The 24,763-nt window shown below is 55.2% G+C and overlaps 9 protein-coding genes across 9 annotated transcripts; 5 read left to right on the top strand and 4 right to left on the bottom strand.

Moving 5' to 3' along the window:
• The first annotated feature begins 476 nt into the window (after positions 1 to 476).
• Positions 477 to 2,027, top strand: AES1 (hormone-sensitive lipase HSL). Its single transcript, XM_062880290.1, has 4 exons — positions 477 to 731; positions 799 to 952; positions 1,019 to 1,485; positions 1,542 to 2,027. The coding sequence occupies exons 1-4, from the start codon at positions 551 to 553 to the stop codon at positions 1,889 to 1,891; spliced, it is 1,152 nt and encodes a 383-aa protein (XP_062731610.1). The 5' UTR covers positions 477 to 550; the 3' UTR covers positions 1,892 to 2,027.
• A 660-nt stretch (positions 2,028 to 2,687) lies between these two features.
• Positions 2,688 to 3,290, top strand: QC761_511295 (uncharacterized protein). The gene is made up of 3 exons (XM_062880291.1): positions 2,688 to 2,900; positions 2,957 to 3,035; positions 3,096 to 3,290. The coding sequence occupies exons 1-3, from the start codon at positions 2,738 to 2,740 to the stop codon at positions 3,199 to 3,201; spliced, it is 348 nt and encodes a 115-aa protein (XP_062731609.1). The 5' UTR covers positions 2,688 to 2,737; the 3' UTR covers positions 3,202 to 3,290.
• A 567-nt stretch (positions 3,291 to 3,857) lies between these two features.
• QC761_511300 (uncharacterized protein) lies at positions 3,858 to 10,841 on the top strand (the record flags this gene model as incomplete). The annotated part of the gene is given in 6 exon segments (XM_062880292.1): positions 3,858 to 4,794; positions 4,856 to 8,174; positions 8,190 to 9,249; positions 9,274 to 10,277; positions 10,341 to 10,418; positions 10,484 to 10,841. 6 exon segments carry the CDS (start codon positions 3,858 to 3,860, stop codon positions 10,839 to 10,841), a joined length of 6,756 nt encoding a protein of 2,251 aa, XP_062731608.1.
• Positions 10,842 to 11,593: 752 nt separating this feature from the next.
• On the top strand, positions 11,594 to 13,651 carry QC761_511310 (uncharacterized protein; the record flags this gene model as incomplete). Its single annotated transcript, XM_062880293.1, has 1 exon — positions 11,594 to 13,651. The coding sequence occupies one exon, from the start codon at positions 11,594 to 11,596 to the stop codon at positions 13,649 to 13,651; it is 2,058 nt and encodes a 685-aa protein (XP_062731607.1).
• Positions 13,652 to 13,670: 19 nt separating this feature from the next.
• Positions 13,671 to 15,987, bottom strand: QC761_511330 (uncharacterized protein). The gene is made up of 2 exons (XM_062880294.1): positions 14,064 to 15,987; positions 13,671 to 13,972 (listed from the first exon to the last, which is right to left on the bottom strand). The coding sequence occupies exons 1-2, from the start codon at positions 15,556 to 15,558 to the stop codon at positions 13,848 to 13,850; spliced, it is 1,620 nt and encodes a 539-aa protein (XP_062731606.1). The 5' UTR covers positions 15,559 to 15,987; the 3' UTR covers positions 13,671 to 13,847.
• Positions 14,083 to 17,822, top strand: QC761_511340 (uncharacterized protein). The gene is made up of 3 exons (XM_062880295.1): positions 14,083 to 17,091; positions 17,323 to 17,376; positions 17,480 to 17,822. The coding sequence occupies exons 1-3, from the start codon at positions 16,785 to 16,787 to the stop codon at positions 17,731 to 17,733; spliced, it is 615 nt and encodes a 204-aa protein (XP_062731605.1). The 5' UTR covers positions 14,083 to 16,784; the 3' UTR covers positions 17,734 to 17,822.
• On the bottom strand, positions 17,823 to 19,448 carry QC761_511350 (uncharacterized protein; the record flags this gene model as incomplete). The annotated part of the gene is made up of 1 exon (XM_062880296.1): positions 17,823 to 19,448. The coding sequence occupies one exon, from the start codon at positions 19,446 to 19,448 to the stop codon at positions 17,823 to 17,825; it is 1,626 nt and encodes a 541-aa protein (XP_062731604.1).
• Positions 19,449 to 21,164: 1,716 nt separating this feature from the next.
• On the bottom strand, positions 21,165 to 22,646 carry QC761_511360 (uncharacterized protein; the record flags this gene model as incomplete). The annotated part of the gene is made up of 1 exon (XM_062880297.1): positions 21,165 to 22,646. The coding sequence occupies one exon, from the start codon at positions 22,644 to 22,646 to the stop codon at positions 21,165 to 21,167; it is 1,482 nt and encodes a 493-aa protein (XP_062731603.1).
• A 289-nt stretch (positions 22,647 to 22,935) lies between these two features.
• On the bottom strand, positions 22,936 to 24,753 carry QC761_511365 (uncharacterized protein; the record flags this gene model as incomplete). Its single annotated transcript, XM_062880298.1, has 2 exons — positions 23,712 to 24,753; positions 22,936 to 23,653 (listed from the first exon to the last, which is right to left on the bottom strand). The coding sequence occupies exons 1-2, from the start codon at positions 24,488 to 24,490 to the stop codon at positions 22,936 to 22,938; spliced, it is 1,497 nt and encodes a 498-aa protein (XP_062731602.1). The 5' UTR covers positions 24,491 to 24,753.
• Between the last annotated feature and the right edge of the window lie 10 nt (positions 24,754 to 24,763).

The raw sequence follows: 24,763 nt of genomic DNA, 5'->3' as shown, positions 1-24,763 counted from the left end.
TCCAGACCTGACTGGAGACATGATCTGCTAATATGTCTGACGTACAGGTCGTCACACTCAAAGATTCACAACATCTCGACCGGCCATGCACCGCTGCTCCCGAACCAAGTTTCGATCCCTGTCGATAACCTCGGGAAGCAAGCTTTAGCCTACTACCTTACCCTGATGGAGCTGCCTCCTCCACCGCCCGCCTGTTCATGGCAACATCACCTCGTGTTTTCAAGACATTCGGCTGTTCGGGGTGGTATTCCGCATCTCTTCCCTCCGCCCTCCTGCATTCGGGACCTCCACTTTACCCCTTGCTCAGCATGAATCCACCAATCATCTTACACCCTTCCCACAGCCGAACACGTGCGATGGGGTGTTTTTACCACCATGAGCCCGGTGAACCGGAACCAGGCCATATTTGGGATAATGACAGGGCGGGAAAGAGTTAATATAAGGTGCGATCTCCCGTTGTTGCTTTGATCAGGATCCTGTTGTTCTCCAGCTGATCTCATCTCAGTTCGAGCCTCGTCTTCTCTGTCCCCTGTTGAGAACCGAAGAAATAATGGGTGGTCAAATTGTCAAGGCCGGTTTGGTGGCTCTGTTGAGTGCGGCGCCCGGGTTAGCTGCTGTTACTAGACGTCAAAATCCTGTGAACCTTTGGGGACAGTGTGGTGGGATTGGATATCAGGGGTCGAAGGTGTGCGTTTCTGGTGCTGTTTGCACTGCTTACAACGACTGGTATCGTACGTCTCCCAATCCTGTTCCTGACAACAGATAGCTCCCATAGCATTGCGACTGACAACCATCAAGACCAGTGTGTGCCAGGCTCTCAGACAACAAGCACCACTGCCTCCCCGACAGTCGTCCCTACCACCAGCACCAGGACCAGCTCTGTCCAGTCGACCAGCACAAGTGCCGCCCCATCCTCCAGCCCAACCTCCGCCGCCAAGTACTTCATCAACTTGTAAGCTCCTCCATGTTGCCCCTGTTGCCTCCTTTCAGCTCGATGGAGATTAACACCACTCCTCAGCGGCGACTCGTACTCCCAAACAGGCTTCGACCCCCTCTCCACCAAACCCTCGCCCTCCAACCCCTTTGGCAACCCACCCCTCCCCGGCTGGACAGCCTCCGGCGGCCTGAACTGGGTTGGCTTCCTCACCTCCCAGTACAACGCCTCCACCCTCCTCACTTACAACTTCGCCTACGGCGGCGCCACCACCAACGCAACCCTCGTCCAGCCCTGGAGAGAGGACGTCCTGAGCTTGATCGACCAAGTCCAGCAGTTCACCGACACCATCGCCTCCAAGCCATCCTACGCCCCCTGGACAGCAGAGAACGCTCTCTTCGGCATCTGGATCGGCGTGAACGACGTGGGGAACAGCTGGTGGAAGGAGGAGTATGACCAGCTGCTGAGCGAGATTATGGATACGTATTTTGGGCAGCTGCAGGTGTTGTATGATGCGGGGGCGAGGCAGTTTGTTGCTTTGGGAGTGCCGCGTAAGTTTTCCTTTTTCCTGTTCCTTCGGAGAATTTTGTGCTGACTTTATGAAAAGCGATTCATCGCACTCCTGTCATGGTCGAGGAGACAGAGTGGGCTCAGGAAACCGAGGCTGCCGCTATCGCCAAGTACAACGCTGCTATCGCTTCCCGGGCCGCGACTTTCCAGACGGCGAATGCTGGGTCGGTGATCAAGATTGTCGACACGGGGGTTGCGTTCAATGAGGCGTTGGATAACCCGACCGAGTATGGCTCGCCGGATGCCAAGTGCTGGAATGGGGATGGGGTTTCGTGCTTGTGGTTTAATGATTACCACCCGGGGATTGAGATTAACCGGTTGGTTGCTGAGGAGGTGGCTGAGGCTTGGGATGGAAGCTTCTTTGAAGGGAAGGTTTGCATCGAGTAGGGTGTAATGAAGGTATATTAGTGACATGAGACGTGTACATATCATCTGCTGGGTACATATACTGGGAGGCATCGTAACTCGCGTTGTTCTCCGTTTAGCCCAACCACAAGATTTTGTCAAGATATGAATCAGCCCACAACAGTTCCTTGCAAGACACCTCGACGGGATAAATATCGAGGCTATCACTTTGGGCAAACCCCAATATCGTAAAGTAGCTGCTTCATCCAGGCAAGTGATGTGAAATAAATAATGACCGCCAACCATGCAATGGGTGCCATCAACACTAAGCCAAGTGTCACGTGGAAAACGACTTGGAGGACGGCTAGGCATTAGTACGGTCTGGATCAACAACACGGACCGTGCTAAGACAGCGAGAATAACGGCAGCCAACACCAGACCAGATTGTCGATTCAGAGGCTGTTGCCGTTGCACTCCACTGTTGGATTGGACCCCTGCCATCTCACCTCAGCTAACAGAACGTGAGACTCGGGAAGCAGATCCGGACCTGTCGCGTTGATGACTGGAGGCCACCCTGATATCCGTGCTAATCTAGGATCAAATATAGGATGCGATAATACCGGCTAGGCGGAAGCACTAGCGTCTAGGGGAGCTCGGGAGATCACCTTGGACCCTGAATAGTGGATCATGATCCTGGATCTCATCTGAATGACCCCAACTTCATGACTGCCGATCACTTGACGGGTCGCCGAAGGATCGGAGGGGGGGGGAAGGACCCTGGAAAAACATAAAACAAGGCCGCCCGGCTCACAAACAACGACCTACTGCTCTTTCACCCTCGAACATCACCCTTGGAGCCTTTTCCTCGTGGCTCTCGACACCATCCAGATGTTCAACGTCAAGTCTCTTGCGGTGCTTGTGGCACTTGGCGTCCTGTCAGTCACGGCCTCCCAGTCGAATGGGGGTCAAGAGCAGATCAGTGTTTATGCCTGCAAGGACCCCTGGTGGGGTGGTCAATGCCGGACCTTTTATGGCGGCCGCAACGAGTGCGGTAAGCAGCCTTTCTTCCTTCTCTCTGAGTAACTATGGGTTAACAAAGTCCTCCAGTAAACTTCTCTGGCAGCTGGAACGATGTCATCAGTTCGATACGCCACTCTGGAAAAGGATGGCATTGCCAGTGGTGGGAGTAAGTCACAGCACCAGCCCTCAATCAAAGGAGTTCACATTGTTCTAACCATCATTGCAGACACGCCAACTGCCAGGGGCTGGTGTACCAGAACCAAGACGACGCCAACCTTAGCGATGGGAATGGGAGGTTCGATAATCGTATCAGCTCGTTCCGTTGCGGGTAATCGAGGCGGGTGTATGGTCGAACTTGATGAGCGACAACTCAGGAGATGTTGGGGTGATTGAGGGCATAATGTATAATATAACTGAATACAACCATTGCATTTGTGCAAGTTGATATGTTGTCGAATCTCGTCATCGAGGTCAGAGGGATGAGAGGTCACATAGTACCCCCCGCACCAAACCTCATCACTCAATGAATGCCATTGTTAGGTCAAAAAGCATTGCTTGCTCTGCAACTCGCCCCAAGAACGATTGACAGGCTCAAAGGCGCGCAGCCGTCAGCAATAAAACTCAATCCCATCGCCATCATTGAGTCTGAATGTTAGGTCAACACAAACCTTTGTTATTTGCATTACCCCTTCCGGACACAATCCGCAGAATTTCCATGTTCGCAAGCAGCCCTGTTGCCTTTGTTTGTTGCCCCTCGACCCAATGGCGGTCCTGATTTCCAGTCCGTATTTTGACTCCAAGAACAAAGAAAATAGCACGCAGCTCTCCCCACACAACACACCAGCGTGTTTACTGACCACGCTTTGTCCCCAAGCCTCGAATATTTCCACCTCCATGAAGCTTCCAACCCGCCCCATCGGCGTCTCACCTTCTCCCCCACCACCACCCGACCTAAACACACTGTCACCACAACCAAGCCCTTTCCAAGATGGCCCACATGTTTCAAAGGATTTGGAACTTTCTCAACGCCGGCTGGTCAGACACGTCTGAGCAGCGGGTGGCCGGGACACGACAAGACTGGAAACTGATGGCCACCCCCGAGCCCCCAGGCGCCTGGCCTGACACGCCGGCAAAGACACCACCGTATCGACGTCCCGTTTACGGCAAATGGAAAGCACCCAAGTTCGGCCACCGGAGCGCGAAAAAAACCTCGCCCTACGCATGGAACAAGCTCGCAGCGGAAAGAAAAGATTACCACCCGCTCGATCCCACGAGCGAGCTCACGTCGGTCAAGAACATTGACAAGGTTCCCGAAAGATTCTGGAACGTGGAGGAGGCCGCGAGGGAGGCAAAGGAACAGGAAAAGGACTGGGTGGGGAAACGGGAGGTGCCCAGGTTCTATCGGATCGACGACCCGTTCATGCCGGACCATGAACGGGAGGATTACAATCTGGATCCGCGGCTGAACCCAGATGCGCGGACAAAGGACCGGTTTGGGTATATCACCAAGCAGTTTAGGAATGCTGTTAGGGAGATTGTCAATGGGAAGGATGTTAACACCACGCTGAGGATGTTTCTCGAGGCCAACTTTACGACGCAGCAGCTGGCCAAGATTTGGCCTTTGATCCCTGTCGCGTACAGCAGCAACCGGGCTGAGGCGCTGATTCAGGCGGCGGATATGCTTGGGTATCAGAGGTTGAGGCCTCAGATTGGCAAGGTGTTGGGGTATGATGCTGAGGATGAGGCGTGGGATTTGCCGTCGAGGCTGGCGGCGTTTTATATTGGGGTGCCCATCCCGGCGCCGGGGGCTGAGGTGCAGGGCAATATGTTCGAGCCGGGGTCGAAAGAGTTTCGGGAGCAATACTTTGAGGATACGTATTACTTTTTGAATGACTTCAAGAAGTATATTCCGGAGCCTGCGAAGGGTATGTTTCTTCTTTCGGCCTCCTCCTTTGTTTTGGGGTTTCTTACTGACATGTTAAATAGCCCTGAATAATGTCACCGCCTCGCCAGTACCCAAAAAGATGGGTGATGGGAGGAGACTGTTGTTGACGAGGAGGAAAGAAGAAAAGCGGTATGGGCCTTACTATGATGGGCCGGTTGGGTTCAGAGGGAGGTCATCTGGTTTTATAGGGAAGCCCCCGTCGCTTGCGGGGATGAAACGGAGGCCTTATCATGAGAATGACCTGGATATGTACGCTGATGACGAGGGGAATTGGCAGCTCAAACCGCCGCCCTGGATGCGCCGGCTCCAGGACGATGCAGGGCTTCGAGGAGGTGGGAATGATCTCGAAGAACTGGAAGAGGATGAGTGGGAGGACGAGCTCGAGGAGACAGGGTTCGAGGCGGCGGAGGTGAGCTCAGACGGTGGGTCCGATGTGGTGATGGGGGAAGAGCAAGACCTCGTGTCTGATGAGGAGAGCACCAAGGAAGGCTCCGATGTGGACATGGTGGCGCTGGAGGACCTCGCCTCGCGCGAAGGTGATTTGGACGTGAACGCCTATCTCGACATGATGGAAACAAACGAGATAGGCCTTCGCGGTGGAGGTTTGGATGGCGATTGGGACATGGAAGAGGAAGAGGATGAGAGCGACGACGACCTGCACATCAGAGGTGGCATGGCAGATGAAGAACCTCCGAAAAGTAAGCAGTGGAGGAATCTAGCAAAATACCCACCGCCGTCGACCCTCGACAATGCCTCGGATCGATGGTCACTGGACGAGAAAAGGGCGCCGACGTTTAAAACCAAGGTTGGCCAGTTGGAGAAGCAGTTCGCCAAGGAAACTGATTTCCAGCCTGGAAAGAGCCTGATGATCCCGCTTCATGGGTACCAGGGTGTTGTCTGGTTCCGTCGTGGGATCTTTAACAGCTTTGTGGACGCCGTTGACCGTCTGCTTGGCCTTGACAGCAGAGCTGGAGTGACTTACAACCTCTACGTCATGGATCCCAGCAAGGATTATGAGTTGCAAGAGGAGAAGGACGCATTTCTCGCTGATATCAACCAGCATGCCTGCCGCGTGCAGTGTGCTGGGGTAGGTGCCCTTGCCAAGGACCGCGTCGCATTCAACTGGCTTTGCCAGCAGATCGACAAGCAATACCGTCCAGGAGACAGCGCGTACTTTGGGAAGCTGATCCCCTTCGTGGCAGGTCCACATGACCCCATTCCCTGGAAGTGGGAGCCGGGAGCCAGACACCATGTTGGAAAGGTCACCTTGGACTGGCCACAGTTGAAAGGGAGAGGTAGACCAGACGTTGCTTACCTTCGGTTGCCGTTGCCCGCCGGGGACGATGCTCCTGCCACTGCCTTCTTCACGAATCAGTACAGCCGCTGGATGCAACAAGTATGCCGTGTGTTGGTACCGGGAGCTATCCGCGACCGTCCAGGCCGCCCAGCGATCCCAGCTGCGCTGATAAATGCCTTCACCACCGACGAGCAGGGCAATCCAACCCAAGCTCCGGTAACATATGGAGGTTTGGCCTTTCTCAAGTCAAACTGGGAGGTAATTGCGGCGCAACTCGACGTAGTCAACGCCAAGAAATACACTTACGCGGTAACGCTTCGGGCATTCGCTCCAGGGGGGGCGGGGCAGGTTTCCGATCGATGGCACATTTTGGCCCCTGGCCAGACAAAGGCATATGACAGCGCGTGTGACGACTGGCATCTGACGCACTTGGAACTGACGGCTCCATCGATTGTTGCCGAGAGGTTGCTCAGACCGATCCTTGCGAGTGAAATCTGGAAGACAGCAGAAGGGGTCCCTTTCGCTGGGCTGACCTACCTCGAGGTTTTCTTTCCTGGCGAGAACTGGCTCGGGCCACACTTTGGAAAATACCCTGTTGCTGACGAAACGGGTGCACCTCCATCCCTCTACATAAGCCTTGTCGACGTACTCGATACGAGTAGCCCGGATGCAGAGTTCACCCCGGCATTAAGCAGAGCCTTTACGCCTCTTGTTGAGGCGTTTGTCGAGTTGATGGCGAAGATAGAGAAGCTGACAAAGGAAGCGATCTACCCCAAGGGTGTTAAAGCACCCAGCCCACTCAGCCTGTTCCCTCAGTTTATCGTGTCACGACCGGTCTGGAGGAGGTATAGTTTCCAGGATGCCTCCTACGACGGGGCTTCGGTGCATGAGTGCCCACTGTCTCTGTGGGAGATCTCACTTGACAAACTCCGAGAGTTCGTGGGCAAAGTGATGGCAAACGGGGGGCCGTTTGACAGCAAGACGGACCACTTCAGCATCACCCAAGGCTTTGACCCCGACCTCCCTGACATTCTTGTTAGTCCATCCATGACTGAGACTGAATGGGAAGTGGCCCGGAGGCTCATTGTCCACCCTTACCTGCGGATCAACAAGGTGGATGAGCAATCGTTGCCGGTTTTTGAGGACATCTATGAGCATCAGCCGTTCGGTTATCGCGACATCTACACCGAAACTCCACAGAAAAAGCTATGGGGCAGATACAAACCGCCGCCGGTTACGCACAACTTTGACTGGCAATTGTATCGTGCGACACCGATTGAAGACTTGGGGACATGGCAGCCCTGGGAGAAGCAGTTGAAAGTTCCGGTGCTAGATTTCCTTCCAGATGATTTTCAACTCGTGAAGATACCGAAGGACAAGCCAGAGTTGCCGGAACAATCCGAGCCACCTCCGCTGACGCGGCCGCTGCATCTGAGCGTCGCGCCTGTTCAACAGGAGCAGCCTAAAGAAAAGCCCCGTATGCAGCCGACTCCCAGTCCGACCCATAACAAGAGGCGGAGAGTGACCCTTTCCACCGAGACGGGAAAGCCAACGCTGGGCCATTACACTACACCCCGGGTCAAACCGGTCAAACCCGTCGCACGTTCTACAATCAGGACACCCCAAAAGCCCAGGGGATCTCCGAAACCATTTACAGCCCCCCGTAAGCCCAAGGGTGCTGTCGACCCCCGTATCGCCCAGGCCTTTGCAGGACGGGCGGCGAAGAGGGCTCCCAAAGAGCCAACAAAGGAACCAACCACCACGACCAAACCAACAAAGAAAAGCCCGGCAAAGACGGGTGTGATTCCGCCCGACCCCCAGCATTGGGTAGAAAATCCAAACCGCCCTGGATACTGGATTAGAAAGTGGCCAACCACCAAGCCCGGGGTTGGTCTCCCAGATATCACGGCAAAGGAAAACTACTGGAACCAAGTCCATGCCAACAACGAGGCAGAAGCAGCCGGCTACAAGAACAGGGAAACCTTAGACCAAGTGTACAGGAAGAGGATCCAAGAACTCACCGGCGAAAGCGATCCCACCCCACCCGCTCCTGCCAGCACCAGTCCTGCCAGCACCAGTCCTGCCACCCCCTATCCTCCCGGCAAGCGTGACGCCTCCAAGTTCGACCCAACAGACACCACACCCCGTCCCCCCGGCCCCGGTGCGGAAAACAAGAAGCCAGCTTCCCCTCCCAAACCACCTTACTCCACCCTGGAGGACATCAAGGCCTTGGACACGCTGACAAAGGCAAAGCTGCTTTACACCACCAAGCTCGCCCCCGGAGCACCCCCCACAATCGACCCTACCGACCCTCCCCTGGAAGATCCACCCGTCATCCGCGAGGTGGTCACCGCCCACAAACCCAGCATGTCCCCTAACCTCATCTCCAAAGTAGGCATCCAACCTTACACCCTCCACCCGCCACCCATCCCGGAAGGACTCCGCGCGAGGGCCATTCAAGACCTGGCTCTCCAGACGAGAAACTGTCCCTTCTTCCAGTGCTACCTCCCTGTTTTGCGCACCCCCGAGACGGCAGTCGACCACTTCCGCAAAGTGCACAAGCGTGAGCCATGCCCCATCTGCATGGACTTCGTCGGCCAGGGCTGGGATGCCGCCAAGTGGGACGAGCACTACGGGGATGAGATACATGTCGAGTGGTTGGAGAAGTGGTGCACCAACCCTGTCGGGAAACCGCTCAAGCTGGGGATTTTTACCGACGAGGGGATCCCGGCGGAGGATCTGACGGGGTTTGAGTGGGAGACCCCGTTTGATCCTGACGTGCCGAATGTGCGGGCTAGACCGTCGTGGTTTGATGAGGATGATGGCATGGCTGGGCTGGTGGCGGCTTCGAGGGGGAGTTGGGAAGGGGGGGTCCCGGTAAGTGAGATTAGGAAGAGGAGTCTGAGGAAGTGGAGTAGGTATATGGCTCAGATTGGGAGGACGCCGGGGTTGGGTATTGGGGTTGGGAAGGGGAATAGTGCTTTGGTGTCGGTGGGGGGGTGTTATGATGATGAGGTGGATGGGATGGGGTTTGATGGGGCTGGGGATACTCCTGAGAGACGTACCGGTGTCTCGGCTGGGACTCAGACCACGCCGGTGCAGGTGAGCAGCTCGACAGAGGAGGAGGAGGAGGAGGAGGAGGAGGAGGAGGTGGTGGCGGAGGAGGAGGCAGGTGAGGATGAGGAGGGTGCCCTGGAAGATTATCACTCGTCACAGGACGACAACTCGGGAGACGAGCCCGATCGGTTTGAATTTCCGGATGAAGGACCGTACAGGGCTCCGGGGCAGCGCTTCAGCCCTAGGACCATGCGGGAGAACATGCGGACTGTCAGTCAGAGACACATGGTGGGGCAGATCGAAAGACGGATCGGGATGAGAGGGCTTCCACAGGGGTTGAAACCGTGGCAGTACAAGGAGATCATGGAGGGACTGGGACATGATGGGAACCAGTGGGGACTGAGGACGACGAGGATCAGACCAGGCCGTGTTGGTCTGGGTGAGGTTGACGATTTTCCAGTTCGCGACAATGAAAACGATGGTGATGGTGGTGGTGGTGGTGGCGGTGGTGGTGGTACTCAGCAGACTGAACCACCAACGGAGGGTCCTGATCCTCCAGTAGCTCCACAACCTACAACGTCCAGCAAGAAACCGACTGCACGTCGTCCGCTGACCGAGGAACAAAAGCAAAGAATAAGGGAAAAAGAAGAAAAGAGGCGAAGGCGTCAGCGACGAGAGGAGGATCCCAACTATGTCCCCACCGGCGAGACGTCCGAATCATCCGACGAGTTCCTCGTTGTCTCTGATGAGGATGAGGAGACCCCCGCGGTGAACCAGCCTGGGAAACGAAAGCTGCCGCCAGATACCAGTGCCACGAAGCAGCGCCCGGGGAAGAGACAGAGAAGAGACTCCGAGGACGGCACGTACAAGCCTGACAAGGAAACGGAACAGCAGATCGCCCAAGAGGACAAGGTGCTGGAGGAGGAGTTCAAGGCCATTGCCGAGTGGGATGATGAAGTGAAGCAGATGATGGGGGACGGGCCGGTCAATCAGTGGCAACGGCTGCTAGCTCTTGTTAGTCAGACGGTGAGGAAGAAGGAGGAGCAGAGGGATCGGTTGAATGTGTTGAGGGATAAGAAGAAGAATAGCGCGAACGGAGAGATGAGCAAGTAAGTTTTTCGACGTCTAGTATTCCCCCATTATGAGGTAGCGCTAACACAGATGGGAAATAGACACGATGAGAGGAGATGGAAAGAGATCAAAGCCGAATTGGGCAAGTTGGCGAGGTCTGAGAAGGAGTATAGGCGCCTGTAAGTGTCTCCATTCATTATCTGGGACGTGTGATCGCATGAGATACTGACATGCCCTACCTTAGAGCGACGCGATTGGAAAACGAAAATGAAGAGGTGAAGGCTGAGGCTGACAGGCGAGCGACCCCTATGCAAACTCTTGGGAAGAGGGCGAGGAACATTAGTTTCAGGGAGCCGTTGGAGAGGGGACAGTCGCCGCCGAGGCAGCACCAGGGCGCCATCCCGTCGGCTCTGAAGAGGACGGAGAGTGCGGAGCAGGCTGAGCAGGCTGAGCAGGCTGAGCACCCGTGGGCGCGGTACATGGATCTCATGGGACAGGCCGATCAAGATGACGACGGCTTGTATCCATACCGACATGTTCTTGGGGCCACGGGGGAGGATGACCTGTATGGGGATGGTGGGTATGGGTATGGAGATGAGTAGCTATGATGAGCCTCAAGAACCTGAAGCCTATAGCTACGAAGAGTGGTTGGGCAAGCAGTAGATGGAGAGGGTTTCCTCAGTTGGTGCTTTTTCTTGTTTCAAAATCTCACAGCAAAATAAGGCAGTTGGAATTGGATAGGTACCAGTGTTTTTTCTTCTCTTTGCCTTTGATGAGAAGTGTGGCCTGTAGTTGCACCGCCAAGACAGGGCTAGTTTCAGAGCCAAGGCGCCGTCGAAGCCGCTGAAAATCCGGGGAAAAGCTTCTGCTCCACAGCGGCGCAGCGGGCTCCAGGCGGGCTTGTGAAGCTGTCGGTGGGCCAGTCACAGGACGTGTTTTCGAATCGGAACGCTCCCGACGTGCAGCTTGGCTGGACCCTGACATAACAACTTCTTTCTGTCGACGGCAACCATCGGCTGCCCAACTGAATCTTGCCCTGGTATGGCTTCCTACCGTGTTCGTCTGGCGGTGAACAGCGCGGGCCGCTGCGTGGTGGGCAGAGATTGGATGACTGCTAGTAGCAGGTGTCCGACCGCCCCCAACGCCGTGTTCGCTTCCGCAGCCGCTTCCGACGCCCGTGTCTTATGTTGTTCCCTGTACAACAAGGCGATCAGATGACCCTTCCATCCTGTTGGGTTTGTGGAGAGAAAACGTGAAGATATCTCTGGAACCGGTTTGTATTCTTTTATCTAAACTCCTTCCCGACATTTGCACAAAGCTTACCAAATCTACACACACACAGCCTCCCCCATCCATGGCGACACGCATCCCCCGAATAGCCATCACCTCCCTCCTCCACCATAGCCGGCCCCGACGCGGCCCCCCGATCAACCTCCGACTTCTCCCTCGTCCACTACACACCACCAGCCCATCCCATCACCCAAAACCACCCCCCAAAGCCTCCCACCTCGCCAGCCTCCTCCTAACCACCTCCCTCCTCCTCACCCTCCCTCTCCTATCCAAATCCGAAACCTCCTCCCTCGACCCTTCCCCCTCCCCTTCCCTCCCGCTCTACCACCTCTCTGAAATCCACCAGTCTCACGGCCCCACCTCCCCCGAACCATGGGTAACCCTCAACAACAAAGTCTACAACATCACCTCCTGGCTCCCCGCCCATCCAGGCGGGGACGTCATCCTCCGCGCCGCCGGCGGCTCCCTAGAGCCCTACTGGGAAATTTTCACCATCCACAACTCCCCTCACGTCAGAGAGATCCTAGAAGAGTATCTAATCGGGTACATCCACCCCTCCGACCTCGGTCCAGACGGGAAACCACCCGCCACGAGCATCGAAGACCCATTCGTAAACGATCCGGTGCGGGACAAAAGACTTATAACGCACACTTACAAGCCTAGGAACGCGGAGCCGCCTAACCAGGAGCTGGATAAGGGGTTTTACACCGAGAATGGGATGTTTTATGTGCGGCATCATATGTGGGTTCCTGAAGAGGATGGGGGGGAGTTGGTGGTGGAGTTGCCCGATGGGGAGGAGAGGAGGTACACGATTGGGGAGCTGAAAAAGAGATTTAAAACGGAGAGGGTTACGGCAACGTTGCAGTGCAGTGGAAACAGGAGGAACGACATGACGCGACACGCAGGGAAAACGAACGGGTTGCAGTGGGGGGTCGGCGCGATAAGCAACGCGGTTTGGGAGGGCGTGAAGCTGAAAGATCTCCTAAGAGATGCTGGGCTCGAGTTGGAACAACAAGAGAACGAAAAAGATATGCACGCTTGGTTTGTCGGCAGGGAGGCTTACTCGGCCAGTATACCGCTCCCGAAAGCGACCGACCAAAACGGGGACGTGCTGCTCGCGTGGGGGATGAACGGAGAAACACTCCCGAGGGATCACGGGTTCCCACTCAGGGTGGTGGTGCCGGGGAATGTGGCTGCCAGGAGCGTAAAGTGGCTGAGCAGGATTGTCATCTCGGACGAGGAGGCGACGAGTCAGTGGCAGAGGAGGGATTACAAGAGCTTTGGGCCGAACGAAGGGGGCAAGGAGGATTGGGACAAGGCGCCGAGCATACAGGAGATGCCGGTGACGAGCGCGATAACGGGGGTCTGGGTGGGGGAGTGTGTCAAGAAAGTTTCTTGGATGCCGGGGGGAGGTATTGGGAGTGGGGAGAGGGTGAATGGGGGGGGGAGAACGATTGATATGGCGGCTACACCGCAAAAGGTGGGCTTCACCCCCAAACCGACCTCTTCTGACGGCAATACCCCCTGTCCGGAAACAACACCGGACAAGGAACCCATTGCCCTCCAGGGATACGCCTACTCTGGCGGGGGCAGAAAAATCACGCGCGTTGATGTCTCCCTCGACGGCGGCGCGACGTGGGACCAGGCCCAGCTCGTGGACGACTGCTCCAACCCAGCCACGCCGTGCTATGGGAACAAGAGCTGGGGGTGGACAAGGTGGAGATACAACGGTACTCTTCCCGTCCTCTCCCTCCCACCCACTGTCCCCTTACCCCCGGCCCTGGCAAAGGTTGGGCAGGGCTGCGAGGATGGATTCGGCCGGTCGGTGAGCTTGATGGGACAGTTGCCTAAGAAGCAGTGCACCACGCTTATTGTCAAGGCCACGGACGAGAGTTACAATACCCAGCCGGAGAGCCACAAGGGGATATATAATGTCCGGGGCAACCTGGCGACGGCGTGGCATAGGGTAAAGATTTGTCCCGAGTGCACCAAGGGGAACGGGGGTAAGGGAGGGTTGGTGTGGAATACGGGGGAGACGTATGGGTGTGGGTTCAGGAAAGAGGCGGAAGAGGTTAGGGAGGGGATGAGGGCTGCTTCTGAGAGTACTGGGAATGGCAAGTGACGGTGCTGGCTGGGGACGGTCTGGTAAATATGGCGTTTGGGGATATATCTCAGGTTTCATGGCGCCTCAGACAGGAAAACGCCAATTATTTGGTCCTAATACATTAATTTGATCATGATTTACACCTCGGAGCAAGCCGCTCTATGCAAATAGCCAATCTGTTATCTCACCACCATCACAACCCCCAAAAAGCTCTCTACGCGGGGGCCAAGAACCCATCAATATCCACCCTCTGAAGGAAACTCACATGGCCAAACTCAGACCAATACTGCGCCAGCCTATCGTGGCTGATCAGCAACAACTGCGACTCAATAAAGCTATCTGTCGCGCCATCCCAAATAAATTTATGGGGTCTGTCAGCCATCATCCTCGTCCCTCCCGCCACAGGTAGATAGATCGAAGAAGAACTCACCATTGACAAATCCCGTCGAGCCCACATGTCCCTGGCTCTTCACAATCCTCACCCCCTCAAACGGTTCATATTGGCAGATATTGATGAGCCCCCTTTCTCCTAGGTCCGCAACTCGAAAGGTTACTTCCCCTCGGGGAACGTTAGGGTCACCCGTAAGTTTAACCGCCTCCAGCGGACCACGATAGACAATTTCGTCGTATTTTCGCTTCTCAAACTCGTCGGGCGACTCTTCCTCACGGGGTTGGATACTCTCGGCATCAAAAGGCGTCTCATCATCTGGTTGCGTGACAAGAAGAAATTCACACCCGTGACCCGAGTAATCGCCTACCCAGATCCCCCTAAACGGCTTTTCTTTTGTCGGGGTGTACAGTTTCGGGTCCAGCGTGGCATAAGTAGCGAGTTCCTGCCCTATCTGCATCCGGATTGAGACGTCGTCGTCTAGGCTGTCGTCTACGGCGTCGTCTCCCTGGACGGCAAGGGGCAGGTTCATCATGCTTACGGCTAACGGATCTGCGATGACGGACATATTGGAAACAGCTCGGCCGGGGATGCGCGTGGCAAGCCATGTTTTGATCACAAAGGCCTTGTCGGAGAGGTCGGAACGGGAGGAGGGGCGGGTCTCTGGTTTGAAGTGCCGTCCACCGGAGAGCTTGGCGGCTGTTCCGAAGACGCGGTGGCCCGAGGGGATGGCGGGGGGTGGCCAGATGAAGCCGTAGGGAAACTTGGGGGAGGCGCAGAAGGAGATCTCGTCGGAGGAAAGGACGCGGGTGTGGAAGATGGTAGCATACATCGAGTCGGTGGAATTCTGCATTCGACGCTCGCAGAGGAGACGTGAGCGTTTAGGCGGAGCGACTGAAGCTGGGGAGGGTGAGCGAGAGAAGTTGCCTTCCCTCGAGGAGGTGCGAGAACGGACAAGGCGGAGGTTGATGGTGTTGAAACGGGCCCAGGCTGGACTGTCCGAGTCGAAGGCAAGAGAGTCGGCAGAGTCGACGGCGTCCAGCTGGATCATGGTCTTGTCCATGTGAAGTTGAACGACAGGGTCAAAGTGGTGAATCGAGACGTTGCGGTTGGCTTCCCAGGGTTGAAAGGTGCGACTTCGGTTTGCGGCGACGAGTTGGTAGCCTTCGATGCAGCCCCTTCGGGGGTCGTAGCGGACGATGATGAGTCTGCCGGTGAGGTTGACATCTGCGAACCATATCTTGTATTTGGGCAGGTACCAGTAGGGATCATGGGCCCGGTAGAGAGCCTTGAAGCTCCGGCATGGTGCCGGAGTCCTGACTTGGATACCAGGGACGTTTTCTTGAATCAGAGCTTGCCAGAGGTGATCGGCGCTGGCACGGGTGTAGAGGATGCGTGATGTCGCCGAGACAGCGACAAGGTCAAAGGGTGAGAGGTAAGATAAGATGCTGTACACCAGCTCAGGGGGGAGCAGCTCCAGCCTGGAGAGTTCTTCGGCTGCCATCACCACTGCGGCGCCGTGTTCCAGATGGCTCATTTCAGCCGGCGTTTCCTCGAGATGTCAAAGATGGGGACAAGGCGGGGTTCACTCCACCTCTGCCATCAAGGTGCTCTTTCCCCTTCTTTATCAACAAAAAATGGAAGGTGGACTCTTAGCTGAGGGGGCAGGAGACACCGGAGGGAGAGAGCTACCCCGCACCACCAGATGCAGAAGGCAAAGTTGGAGACAAAGCGACAGGGCAGCTAGCATGAGGTTTTGCATCATCGACATGGCTCTCATCCTCATCATTTATCCCCAAATATCGCGCGACCACGCCCTGGGAACCCCTCCTCCCCCCACCATGTCACACAACCACGAGGTGCAGGGTTCGAGCTGCTGCCCGGCACCGGCGCTCGGGTATCGGATCTGTGATAAAGACGGCCACCATTGCGGAGGGCACACATGTGCAGATGCCATCACGGTCCAGATAGGGCAGGTGTATATGGCCCCGGACTGAGTACCGAAGCTAGTGGCGACGGCAGCAGCTGCTCGGTCGGCGCTTCAAGCCCGCCATCCCCGCTCCGGCAGTCAAGCTCGAGTGGGGTCCCAGGCGGTACTTCAAGACTGCACCCAAGTGGTACGTACAACGAAGTACCTTTCTTATCGCCTTCCTTATCACGCAGCCCAACGGACAGCACAGCTCCACTGACCTCACCGCAATCCTCACCTCACCTTCCGGGATGAGAGTGAAACATCAGGCATCGGCTCAGTCACATTGTTATTTACTTCACCCAATACCATCGAGACATCGTCGACGTCCTCCCTCTTTTGTCGATTGGACCAAACACTCCCGATTCTGGTTGCGCCGCAGGTTTCCCGATCTCGGGTATCGATCTGGACGGCCAGTTGGCAGCGAGCTCACCAACACGGAAGGTGGCAGAGGACGACTCACAATTACCATCCGATGCGCATTGTGTGACTTTCAGTGTCGGACTTCAAAGCAGGCCGCATCTGAAGACGAGAAACGGGCGAATTGTTCTTTTGGGCTACTGGCGACCACCGGGGCCGATCCCTGATACCCAACCGTCAACTGTGCCAACTCACCCATCCCTCAGCAGAACCCGACGACGATAAAAATCCCAGACGGCACCGCTCTCAAATCATCCCCGTTACAGTCACCACCTCCAGTCGGCATCGCATCTCATGTGCCACTGCCAACCTCGCAGGCCAAGTCCTGTCCGTCATACTCGCCTTCCTACTTTGTCATAGCCACACCTCTACGGATGTACATCCCGGACGCGCGTGAACTATTCCACACGATGGCGTCCTTGATCCCAATCGTCCAGGAGGTCCTGCCCATGATCATGCCGGCATCCATATCTGTGACCAGATCCGCCGATATACTCCCCCCCTCGGAGCACCACACATCAGGTGACCAACAAGCCGATGACCGGACAGATGTATCCCCGAAAACGGTGATACCAGCAGCAGCGCCGACTCCAGCACCAACTCCAGCGCCAGCGGCAGAAGGGCCGCGGGTTATCAGCAGGGACGCCATAGTTGGGCAGGCGGAGAGCATGTGCGCGACAGGTGAGTTTTAAGTTCCGATGTCCCCTACTTGTTCCCGGGCCCCCTTGATCAGTGGGTTACCGTGGTTTGCCCATGCTGGAAAGCACCGGTTGGCTGGCTGAGGGTGGGAAGGCCATCCATCCATCCATCCATCCATCCATCCATCCATCCATCCCTTCCCAACACCCACCACCATTTAGCTAGCTGTTGAGCTTGATGAGCATGCTACCAACCAATATCCCGCTTTGCCAGTCCTCATTGTGAAGCCCCGATCATCCTCTTTAATACACCACAACGGAGAGCAAGGTACGTTTTTTTGTCTGTTTCTTTCCTTTCCAACTTGATACATATCCTAGAAAGTGTTGTATCATGCAATGATCCATGACCCTGATGTACCTCACCCTCAAAGAAACAATCATCTACGTGACATCCGGCACGGGCGTCCTCCTCGCCCAGCCAAAAGACGAAGACGAGCAGCACCCCGAACGCCACGTGCTCGGAAAGGGGGACTTTGCGTATATTCCTGCGTGGCTCGAGCACCAGGCTGTTAACGAGTCGGAGGCGGAGGATTTGGTGATGGTTGTGGTGCGGAGCGGGTCGGCGCCTGTGGAGGTTAACTTGAGGAGTTGGGGCGGAGCAGAGTTGAAGGAGGGGAGGTCATGACTTGGGTGTTTTTGTTTATTATTTATTTATTGACATATAAATGGAAAATACCTACGCATATATAGGAAATATCTAACCTATTTACAATGTTATTTTCCATTCTCCTTTTTGTGACCACAATAACTCTCCACCACTTCAGCAACAAGTTGATAGTCTTTTTTCTGTTCAAAAACCTGCGCGTGGTCTAGGTCGGGGAACCAGATGATTTCTATCCCGTCCCGTGTCTTGTGTGTTTTTTGTGCTTGCACATCAGTTGTTGCCGTCGTTGTTGTTGTTGTTGTTGTCCACCTGTGATCCTTTTGCTTTGTCCAATCCCCCTCTTCACAAGCAAGGTACTTGGCCACCGTCCCGGTATCAACTATCAGATCCCTCCCGCTCAGCACAACCGCCACTTTTCTCCTTTGGGTCGTCGTGGTCGTCAAGTCCTCCCTCCAGAGGATGTTCTCCCTCCAGAAAAAATATCGCCCCAGCCCCTCCCCTACCCCGAGGTCTGTGCTGGCAAAGTACCACAGCTGCCATTCGTTTGCTTTGGCGGGTTGGCGGCGGGTGAAGTTGTAGGCCACATCGGGGAGGTGGAGCAGGATGGTCACGGGGTCGATTAGCACCAGGCTGGTGACGCGGGGTGAGAGGGTGGTGTCGGAGAGGATGTGGGCTGCGAGGACGGAGCCGTAGCTGTGGGTTACGAGCGTGAATTCCTCCCAGCAGGGCGGTAAGTGGGAGAGGATGGAGCATAGTTCTTGGAGGAAGAGGGTTTTGGACAATGGGGGGCATGTTAAGCGGGAGGAAAAGGGGAGGTTTTCCAGGATGAGGATGCCGATTTCCTTGGGGAGGGAGAGGAGGAGGGGTGGGTAGGGGTAGAGGCCTATGCCTATTCCGTGGAGGAAGATTACCGGTTTGTGGGTTGGGGATCGGTGAGGGCGGAGGTAGTAAGAGAGGTGGTTTGCCGGGGAGGGGGGGCGGTGGGGGAAGAGGTGGGATAGGACTGGGGGGGGGAAGGAGTGGAATAGTTTGGGAGAGACGACAGTTGCTGTGGTTTGGGGAGGAGGGCAATAGGGGCGGTGGTGGGAGAAGTTGTTTCGGTAGAGGGTGAGGTGGGTGAAGGCGTCGATGGCACAGACGAGGAGATACCAGATGATACTTCTGTAGCGGGTTTGGATCGGATCAAAGGTAAGGCGGAGGGCGGTGGTGGAGTTGCCGCGGCCGGGAGGGAATTTACGATTGGAAAGGGTCTCGATGTGGGAGATGTAGCTGTCGATTTCGAGTTCGATTTCAGGGGTGAGAGGGGCGGTTGAGTCTGTGTCGAAGAAGCCCCAGAGGATGAAGTCACGGATGTTGTCGCGTTTTATCTCAGTGAGGGGTGCGTTGAGGAACCAGAGTTGGAGGTAACGGTGCCAGTCGGGGACGTTGGCGGTGCATTGTTGGAAGAGCGCTTGACGTTGAGAGCTGGTAAGTGGTGGGGAGGGGTGGATGGCCTTGCTTTTGAGCAGGCGTTCTTTGTGGGGGAGATAGAGGAAGAGGAGGGAGAATATCTCGAGGATGCAGAGAGTGAGAATGAATAGTTTGAGGGCTATTGCTGTGGGGGAGCCCGATGTTGGTTGAGGCCCGAAAAAGAGTGAGGTGAGAATGAGAAGTGAGAGCTCGATGAAGAGAGCATGCTCAAGGAGAAAAATGCAGATGCGGATGAAAATGAGGTTGGTAAGCGAGTGGCTGATCATGATTTGGTTGTGCAAGTGTCAACCGCTCCATAACACAAGTATGGTGTTTATTTTCATGGATAAGAAATAATCCATAATGGATTTGTGTTGGTGTGTCTATCGCCAGGTGGGCCCTGTTCTGTTGGGCTTGGATGACGTATGCGTGCCTGGCTGTGTGTGATTGGATGAAACTGAAGATGTCCTCTACGTCTATCTCAAGTACCTGATATTATAATGGCACAAAACCAACCGAGACTCGGCGCTGGTGCCTCTATTATAACTAGCACTTTGTACTGCCACCAGCCGCTGTTCAATTCGCCACAAAAATGTCCACCAGTTGAGGGTGTTATTCCTGCCACCTGTGCGAATCCCCCACTACAGGCCTTGCCTGCCGTCTACCACCCTAAACGTGGTTTATAGGAACGAATTCCGACAGTCCCAAATGTCTTCGGACACGTGGTTTTGGTCTTATAGCCAATTATGATTTGGGGACCGTGGATGCCTAGACAGACATCTTTTTTCCTCGGGGAAGGCTTCAAGTTCAAATCCAAAACAGGTATTTGGTTTCCTTCCCCCCTACTTTGTCAAACACTGGTTTTGTCCACACCATCAACACCGCCTTTGGCTCGGGTGGCACTAGGCCCCTTTCCAAGATCAGCGAGGAAGGCAGCAGTGTCACGGATGGCAATGCCGAGCCATCCATGATGAGACAGAACCTGAGGTGGTACACTCTCTGATCTGGATGATGACAAGAGTTTCAGCACTAGTCAAGGCTGCCATCAAGGGGTGTGTGTATGACGAGATGAAAGGACATTGCAATGAATCATGGTTGTGATGGAATGGGTATCTTGCATTTTTGCTGGGTTGTCAAAAGTTGGACAAACACAGCGGTATTAACTGGAGCTTTGATTGGATACTACGGGCTTCTTCTGGCTACTGTTTGGGGGGCTTGAGGGATGAGAGTTGGGGTATTCCTGGATAATGTAGGCACCTAGAGTGAACGACATTCGTAACTTTAGCTGTTACCCCCGGTCGTGCTCGTTCGGAGAAGCGAGTTCCATTCTCAAGACAGCCGGCGCTGAACAGCTGAGGACGGTGTTCCGGATTCCAACCGGGTTTTGGCTTTACATCTTTTGTGTATGAGCCTAGTGCACACTAGTTAGCACCGGTGACCGAGCTAGCCTTCACCAGTGCCATATCGTGATACCACCTCTTCGCCCTGGAATTCAAAGGCGCAGGTCACACAAAGAACCTAGATCACCGCTGGACATTTGATGGTTGCGACCCCGGCATTGAGGCTGTGCTTGCCAAGAGGCGCATGGCAAGACGAACAAGGAGGTTGTGGGGGCGGGGAAGAAGATCAGGGGGAAGTAACGTCGTCTGAGCTCTGTTGATAAGCAGGCACATATATCATCTTTCACATTCCCATATTGTCACAGTATATACTGTGCCTGGGGATATGTGGGGCCACCATTCTGGTTGCTTCCTGGTGGTTATATTCCGGGCCTGCATGGCCATGGTAGTTTTGTTCCTGTGCCTGTGTAGCGGTTTGTCAATTCACACCATACCATAACACATATATCGTGCCCAAAGAATCGCCATTCTCCTCCTCAAAGATTGGCCATACAAGATCGCCCGACGCCATTTTCCCCCAGCTAAGCATAAAAATACCTAGGTAAATATATTTAACCGCGCCCATTTCCTCCATAAACTCACATCACGTCCCTTTTCCCTTACTCAACCACCCCCCCTTGGTACCCCCTCCCCTATCCTCCGTTCCAAATCCTCCATCCCCGCCAATATGCCCGCAACCCAATCAACCTTCCCCCCTTCCTCCGCCCCATCCATATCCATCTTGTGATACAACCTCAACAACCTCTCCCGATGCCCCCTAACATCCCTCTCCACCAACCTGAGCGCCTCCTCCACCGTCTCCGGCTCCTCCTTCCCCGCCGCCATCTGCTTCGTCAGCGCAAGCAGCAAATCATGCTGCGCATCCAGTTTCGCCTCAAACGCCGGCGGATCAGGCGTCAAAAGCTGCTGTGCTTGTGGCTGCGGCCGGAAAAGGATATCATTCTGCAGACTCTGCAACCCGTCCACAATGTGATGAGATGATTCCATCAGCGTCGAAACCGCATTCGTGATAGTCGAAAGCGTGCTCTTCAACTCTTGGGGGTCAAAGCCATTAGGTTTTGAGGGGGGTGGGGGTTCGGCTTTGGCGTTGGCGAGCTCTGCCTCTAGGATGGAAATCCGATTGCGGAGTTTGACCACCCCTTCGTGTTCGGACGAGTCTGAGAGCGGGACAAGGTCTGCGATTGATGGGGGTCTGCTGGGGATGTGGCTGCCGGCTTTGAGCAGCCAGGAGGATCTCGGCGAGGGATCTCCCCCTGGAGCGGTGGGTAGTTTGATGCCTACCAGGTGCTGGGATGCCTGTGGCGTGTTTGTCGACTCTGGAAGAGGGACTTTGGTCTGGGCTTCGACTGGAATTGGATGGTTGGTGGCTGAAGTCGACGTCATTCTGGCTTGTTTTGAGCTGCGTTCAGGTGGCGGCGAGGCAGACCGCTTGCGTGGGTTAGACCGACTAGTGCTGCCAGCTCGATAGGCAGATTGGTTGCCAGGCGAAGCTGGTCGGTCGTTCCTTGAGCTCTTGCTCGAGAGCTGGGACTGTGTTGAAACAGGCTGGTCCTTCAGAGAGACCCAAGCTGCATTCAGCCATTGCTTCTGCTGGGACTTGAAAAAGGCAGCAGCGCGTGCTCGAAGGTCTGCTTCCTTGCTAGGCGCAAACTGGAAAAGCGAAGTGTTCCGTCCTCGGTGATCCAAAATGTCGATCCACTCGTCGGCCGACCTTGCTGTTTGGGATGAGGCACTGGTTGGGTATCTGCCCTTGACAGCCTTGCGGGCGGCGACGAGGACTGTTACTATCGACTTCACTGCGTCTGCGTTGGCGCTGAAGCCTTGAGAGATGACATGCCAGAACGAGGGAAGCTCGTAGAACTCGGCGCATTCCACCAACACGCCAAAGAGAACAGCAACATTGTTCCCATATCTTACCCTGCGAAAGGCTACTGGGTCCATGTTTCGGAACAGGTCGTGGTCTATGTCGGTGTAGACGCTTGTCAACCAGGCAGCGCCCCATGACGTGTCGAAAGGCTGGCCGATCTGAATGTCGTGGGAGAAACCATCCAGAACGATGGCCTGAAGTCTTTTAAAGCCGCCCATGCTGTCCAGGTCTTTGTCTCATGCGGCCTGTCCCGGATTTGTCCAGGCGTGATGTGATGGCCAGCAGCAGGTCAGGCAGTTGCCCGCAATGATGACGGAGCCGTGCCCGACCAATCTGTGATTTCTGATTTCACCACAGTGCAGTGCCACACTGTGTGAGTGTGTACCAAGCGCACCGTGTTTCCAACTCGCAGCCAGTGCTTCTCTGTTTTTTTTTTTTTTTTTTTCTTTTTTTTCTTTTATTGTAAAACTACCTGCACTACCTTAATCTCCATTCCAAATCTCAAACTCAGACACTACGTCGGTATGCTTCCAGGTAGCTGGTCAGTCCTGGAATCGCACTGAAGGCCCTAGTAAGCTCTCCCAGATCCACCGTCGCAGCCAAGTTCAGGTAGAAGCTCCGCCATGCCTTCTTCTCTCTCTCCTGGGAGAGAGCCAGCCACGGGCTTGCTTGCCGTGCCCAGGTGTTCTCCTGGAAGAGAGCCAGCCAGAGGCTTGCTGGCCGTGCCCAGTTGTCTTCTCCCACCTGCTCATTGCACACAACGTCGTCTCGCCACTCTGCCCCAGCAGCCGTGTACCTGGTTGAACGATCAAGCTTGGTCTCGAGAAGCTTGATATCGGTCCGAAAATGGGCCAGCTTTGTAATGTCCAGACCCGCGTAGTACTGGCTGAATTCAACTGCTTCCTTCTCGCTCATGCTCCTCCTCAGCCCTCTCGACTGCCCTTCCGACCGCCACCAATGCTTACCCGGCATTAGTCGCCTGGCGATCGCCTTGAGGAGACGATCGCAGGACGAGATGCCAAAGATGCAGAAATGATTGATGTTGCGCATACCATTCAAGCAGATCTCGGGGGCGCCGCCTTCCATTCCCGCCAAGCTTGTGTTGATGGTCTCACGGATGGCCAGAAGGTGCCTGGCCGTGGTGTAGATGGCGGGTCGCAGGTCCATCAAAGTGGCCCAGAGGTAGACGCTCCGAATCGGTGCTTCGCTAACGTGCGACAAATTTCTGAAAGAGTCAGCAAGATGCGATGTGTGCCACAGACCCGGCAAGACGATGTGCTTACTTTGTCCATGTCATCAACAATTCCCCCAGCGATCCAACTGCTCCAACGATGTCCTGAGGACCATCTGGTCCATCCAACTTGTTTCTCAATTCCAGGCATGCGGCCACGATTGGTTCGTGCAAACATGGGCTGTGTTCAATCGAATATCCCGAGGTGTCACGAACCAGGAACGCATGGTAATCATGTGATCCCACAATGAATTTGTTCAAGTGCGGTCCAGGGCCGCACGTAGACTCAAGGACGTGGTTCAAGGCATCCAAGATTACACCATGAACCCTGCTGTGCACGGCCGGGTGGTCCCTAATTTGTAACATGGCCTGCCTGCAGTCCAGAAGTTGTGAAGATATACCTCTTGCCTTGTCCCCGTGGAAAGGGTACGACAGAAGCTGCGCCCGATCCTCCTCCTCCTCCTCCTCGGACTCAGATGCCGAAGCGTCCTCCCCATGTGCCTCTGAGGAGGCTTCGATGGTGTCGCCCGTCACTGTCTCGGAGAGAAACTGAGCATCATCAGCCTCTTCTGCGTAAGGGACTGTCGATATCTCTTCGGTATCAGGGCCGGTGCCAGGGCCGGCAGTGATGTGAGAGCCATTGAAAGGGCCTTGGGCAGGTAGGTTGGTGGGTGTAGGTACCCTTGTGGTTGCCGGTGCCAGGCCGGTGCCAGCACCAGAGTTGAAGCCCGAGTCGGAGGGGGCTTCAACCATGGAATAGCTATCATCGTTGTCAGCATCAATGTCTGACCAGTCGTCGCTGATAGAAGGTGTTGTGGCAGTGCTTCTCATGTCGACGAACAAACAAAGGGCGAGAACAAAATACCAACTTGTGGGAGGAAGAGAAAGCAAAGAAAACCAGGAGCAAACCGCTGGTAAAGGGGTTTTAATAGTAATTTGCTTTGAGTCAAAGAAAAAAAACCACAAGATACGCTTCAACAGTGGCCCTGCTCACTGCACCAAACCCAAAAGCTAATATCAGAGTTTTCGAAGGGGAGAGTTTGCACACAGCCTTTGGGTGGCAGCAGTCGAGGTGGATATAAACTGGTCATCGACTATGTTTCC

Source organism: Podospora bellae-mahoneyi, chromosome 5 (assembly GCF_035222275.1).
Source record: "Podospora bellae-mahoneyi strain CBS 112042 chromosome 5, whole genome shotgun sequence".
NCBI lineage: Eukaryota > Fungi > Ascomycota > Sordariomycetes > Sordariales > Podosporaceae > Podospora > Podospora bellae-mahoneyi.
Note: the sequence above shows the minus strand (reverse complement) of the source record. Positions and strands in the feature narration are given on the sequence as shown.

Bases quoted from the DNA above. Each gene is read 5' to 3' on its own strand.
- AES1 (XM_062880290.1), top strand. From the start codon at position 551: ATGGGTGGTCAAATTGTCAAGGCCGGTTTGGTGGCTCTGTTGAGTGCG. The intron at 732-798 runs GTACGTCTCCCA...ACAACCATCAAG, and splicing joins TGCTTACAACGACTGGTATC to ACCAGTGTGTGCCAGGCTCT. The intron at 953-1,018 runs GTAAGCTCCTCC...ACCACTCCTCAG, and splicing joins GCCAAGTACTTCATCAACTT to CGGCGACTCGTACTCCCAAA.
- QC761_511295 (XM_062880291.1), top strand. From the start codon at position 2,738: ATGTTCAACGTCAAGTCTCTTGCGGTGCTTGTGGCACTTGGCGTCCTG. The intron at 2,901-2,956 runs GTAAGCAGCCTT...AAAGTCCTCCAG, and splicing joins TGGCGGCCGCAACGAGTGCG to TAAACTTCTCTGGCAGCTGG. The intron at 3,036-3,095 runs GTAAGTCACAGC...CCATCATTGCAG, and splicing joins TGGCATTGCCAGTGGTGGGA to ACACGCCAACTGCCAGGGGC.
- QC761_511330 (XM_062880294.1), bottom strand. From the start codon at position 15,558: ATGAGCCATCTGGAACACGGCGCCGCAGTGGTGATGGCAGCCGAAGAA. The intron at 13,973-14,063 runs GTGAGTTCTTCT...ATGGCGCGACAG, and splicing joins CTCGACGGGATTTGTCAATG to ATAGCTTTATTGAGTCGCAG.
- QC761_511340 (XM_062880295.1), top strand. From the start codon at position 16,785: ATGTACATCCCGGACGCGCGTGAACTATTCCACACGATGGCGTCCTTG. The intron at 17,092-17,322 runs GTGAGTTTTAAG...CCGCTTTGCCAG, and splicing joins GGAGAGCATGTGCGCGACAG to TCCTCATTGTGAAGCCCCGA. The intron at 17,377-17,479 runs GTACGTTTTTTT...TCACCCTCAAAG, and splicing joins ACACCACAACGGAGAGCAAG to AAACAATCATCTACGTGACA.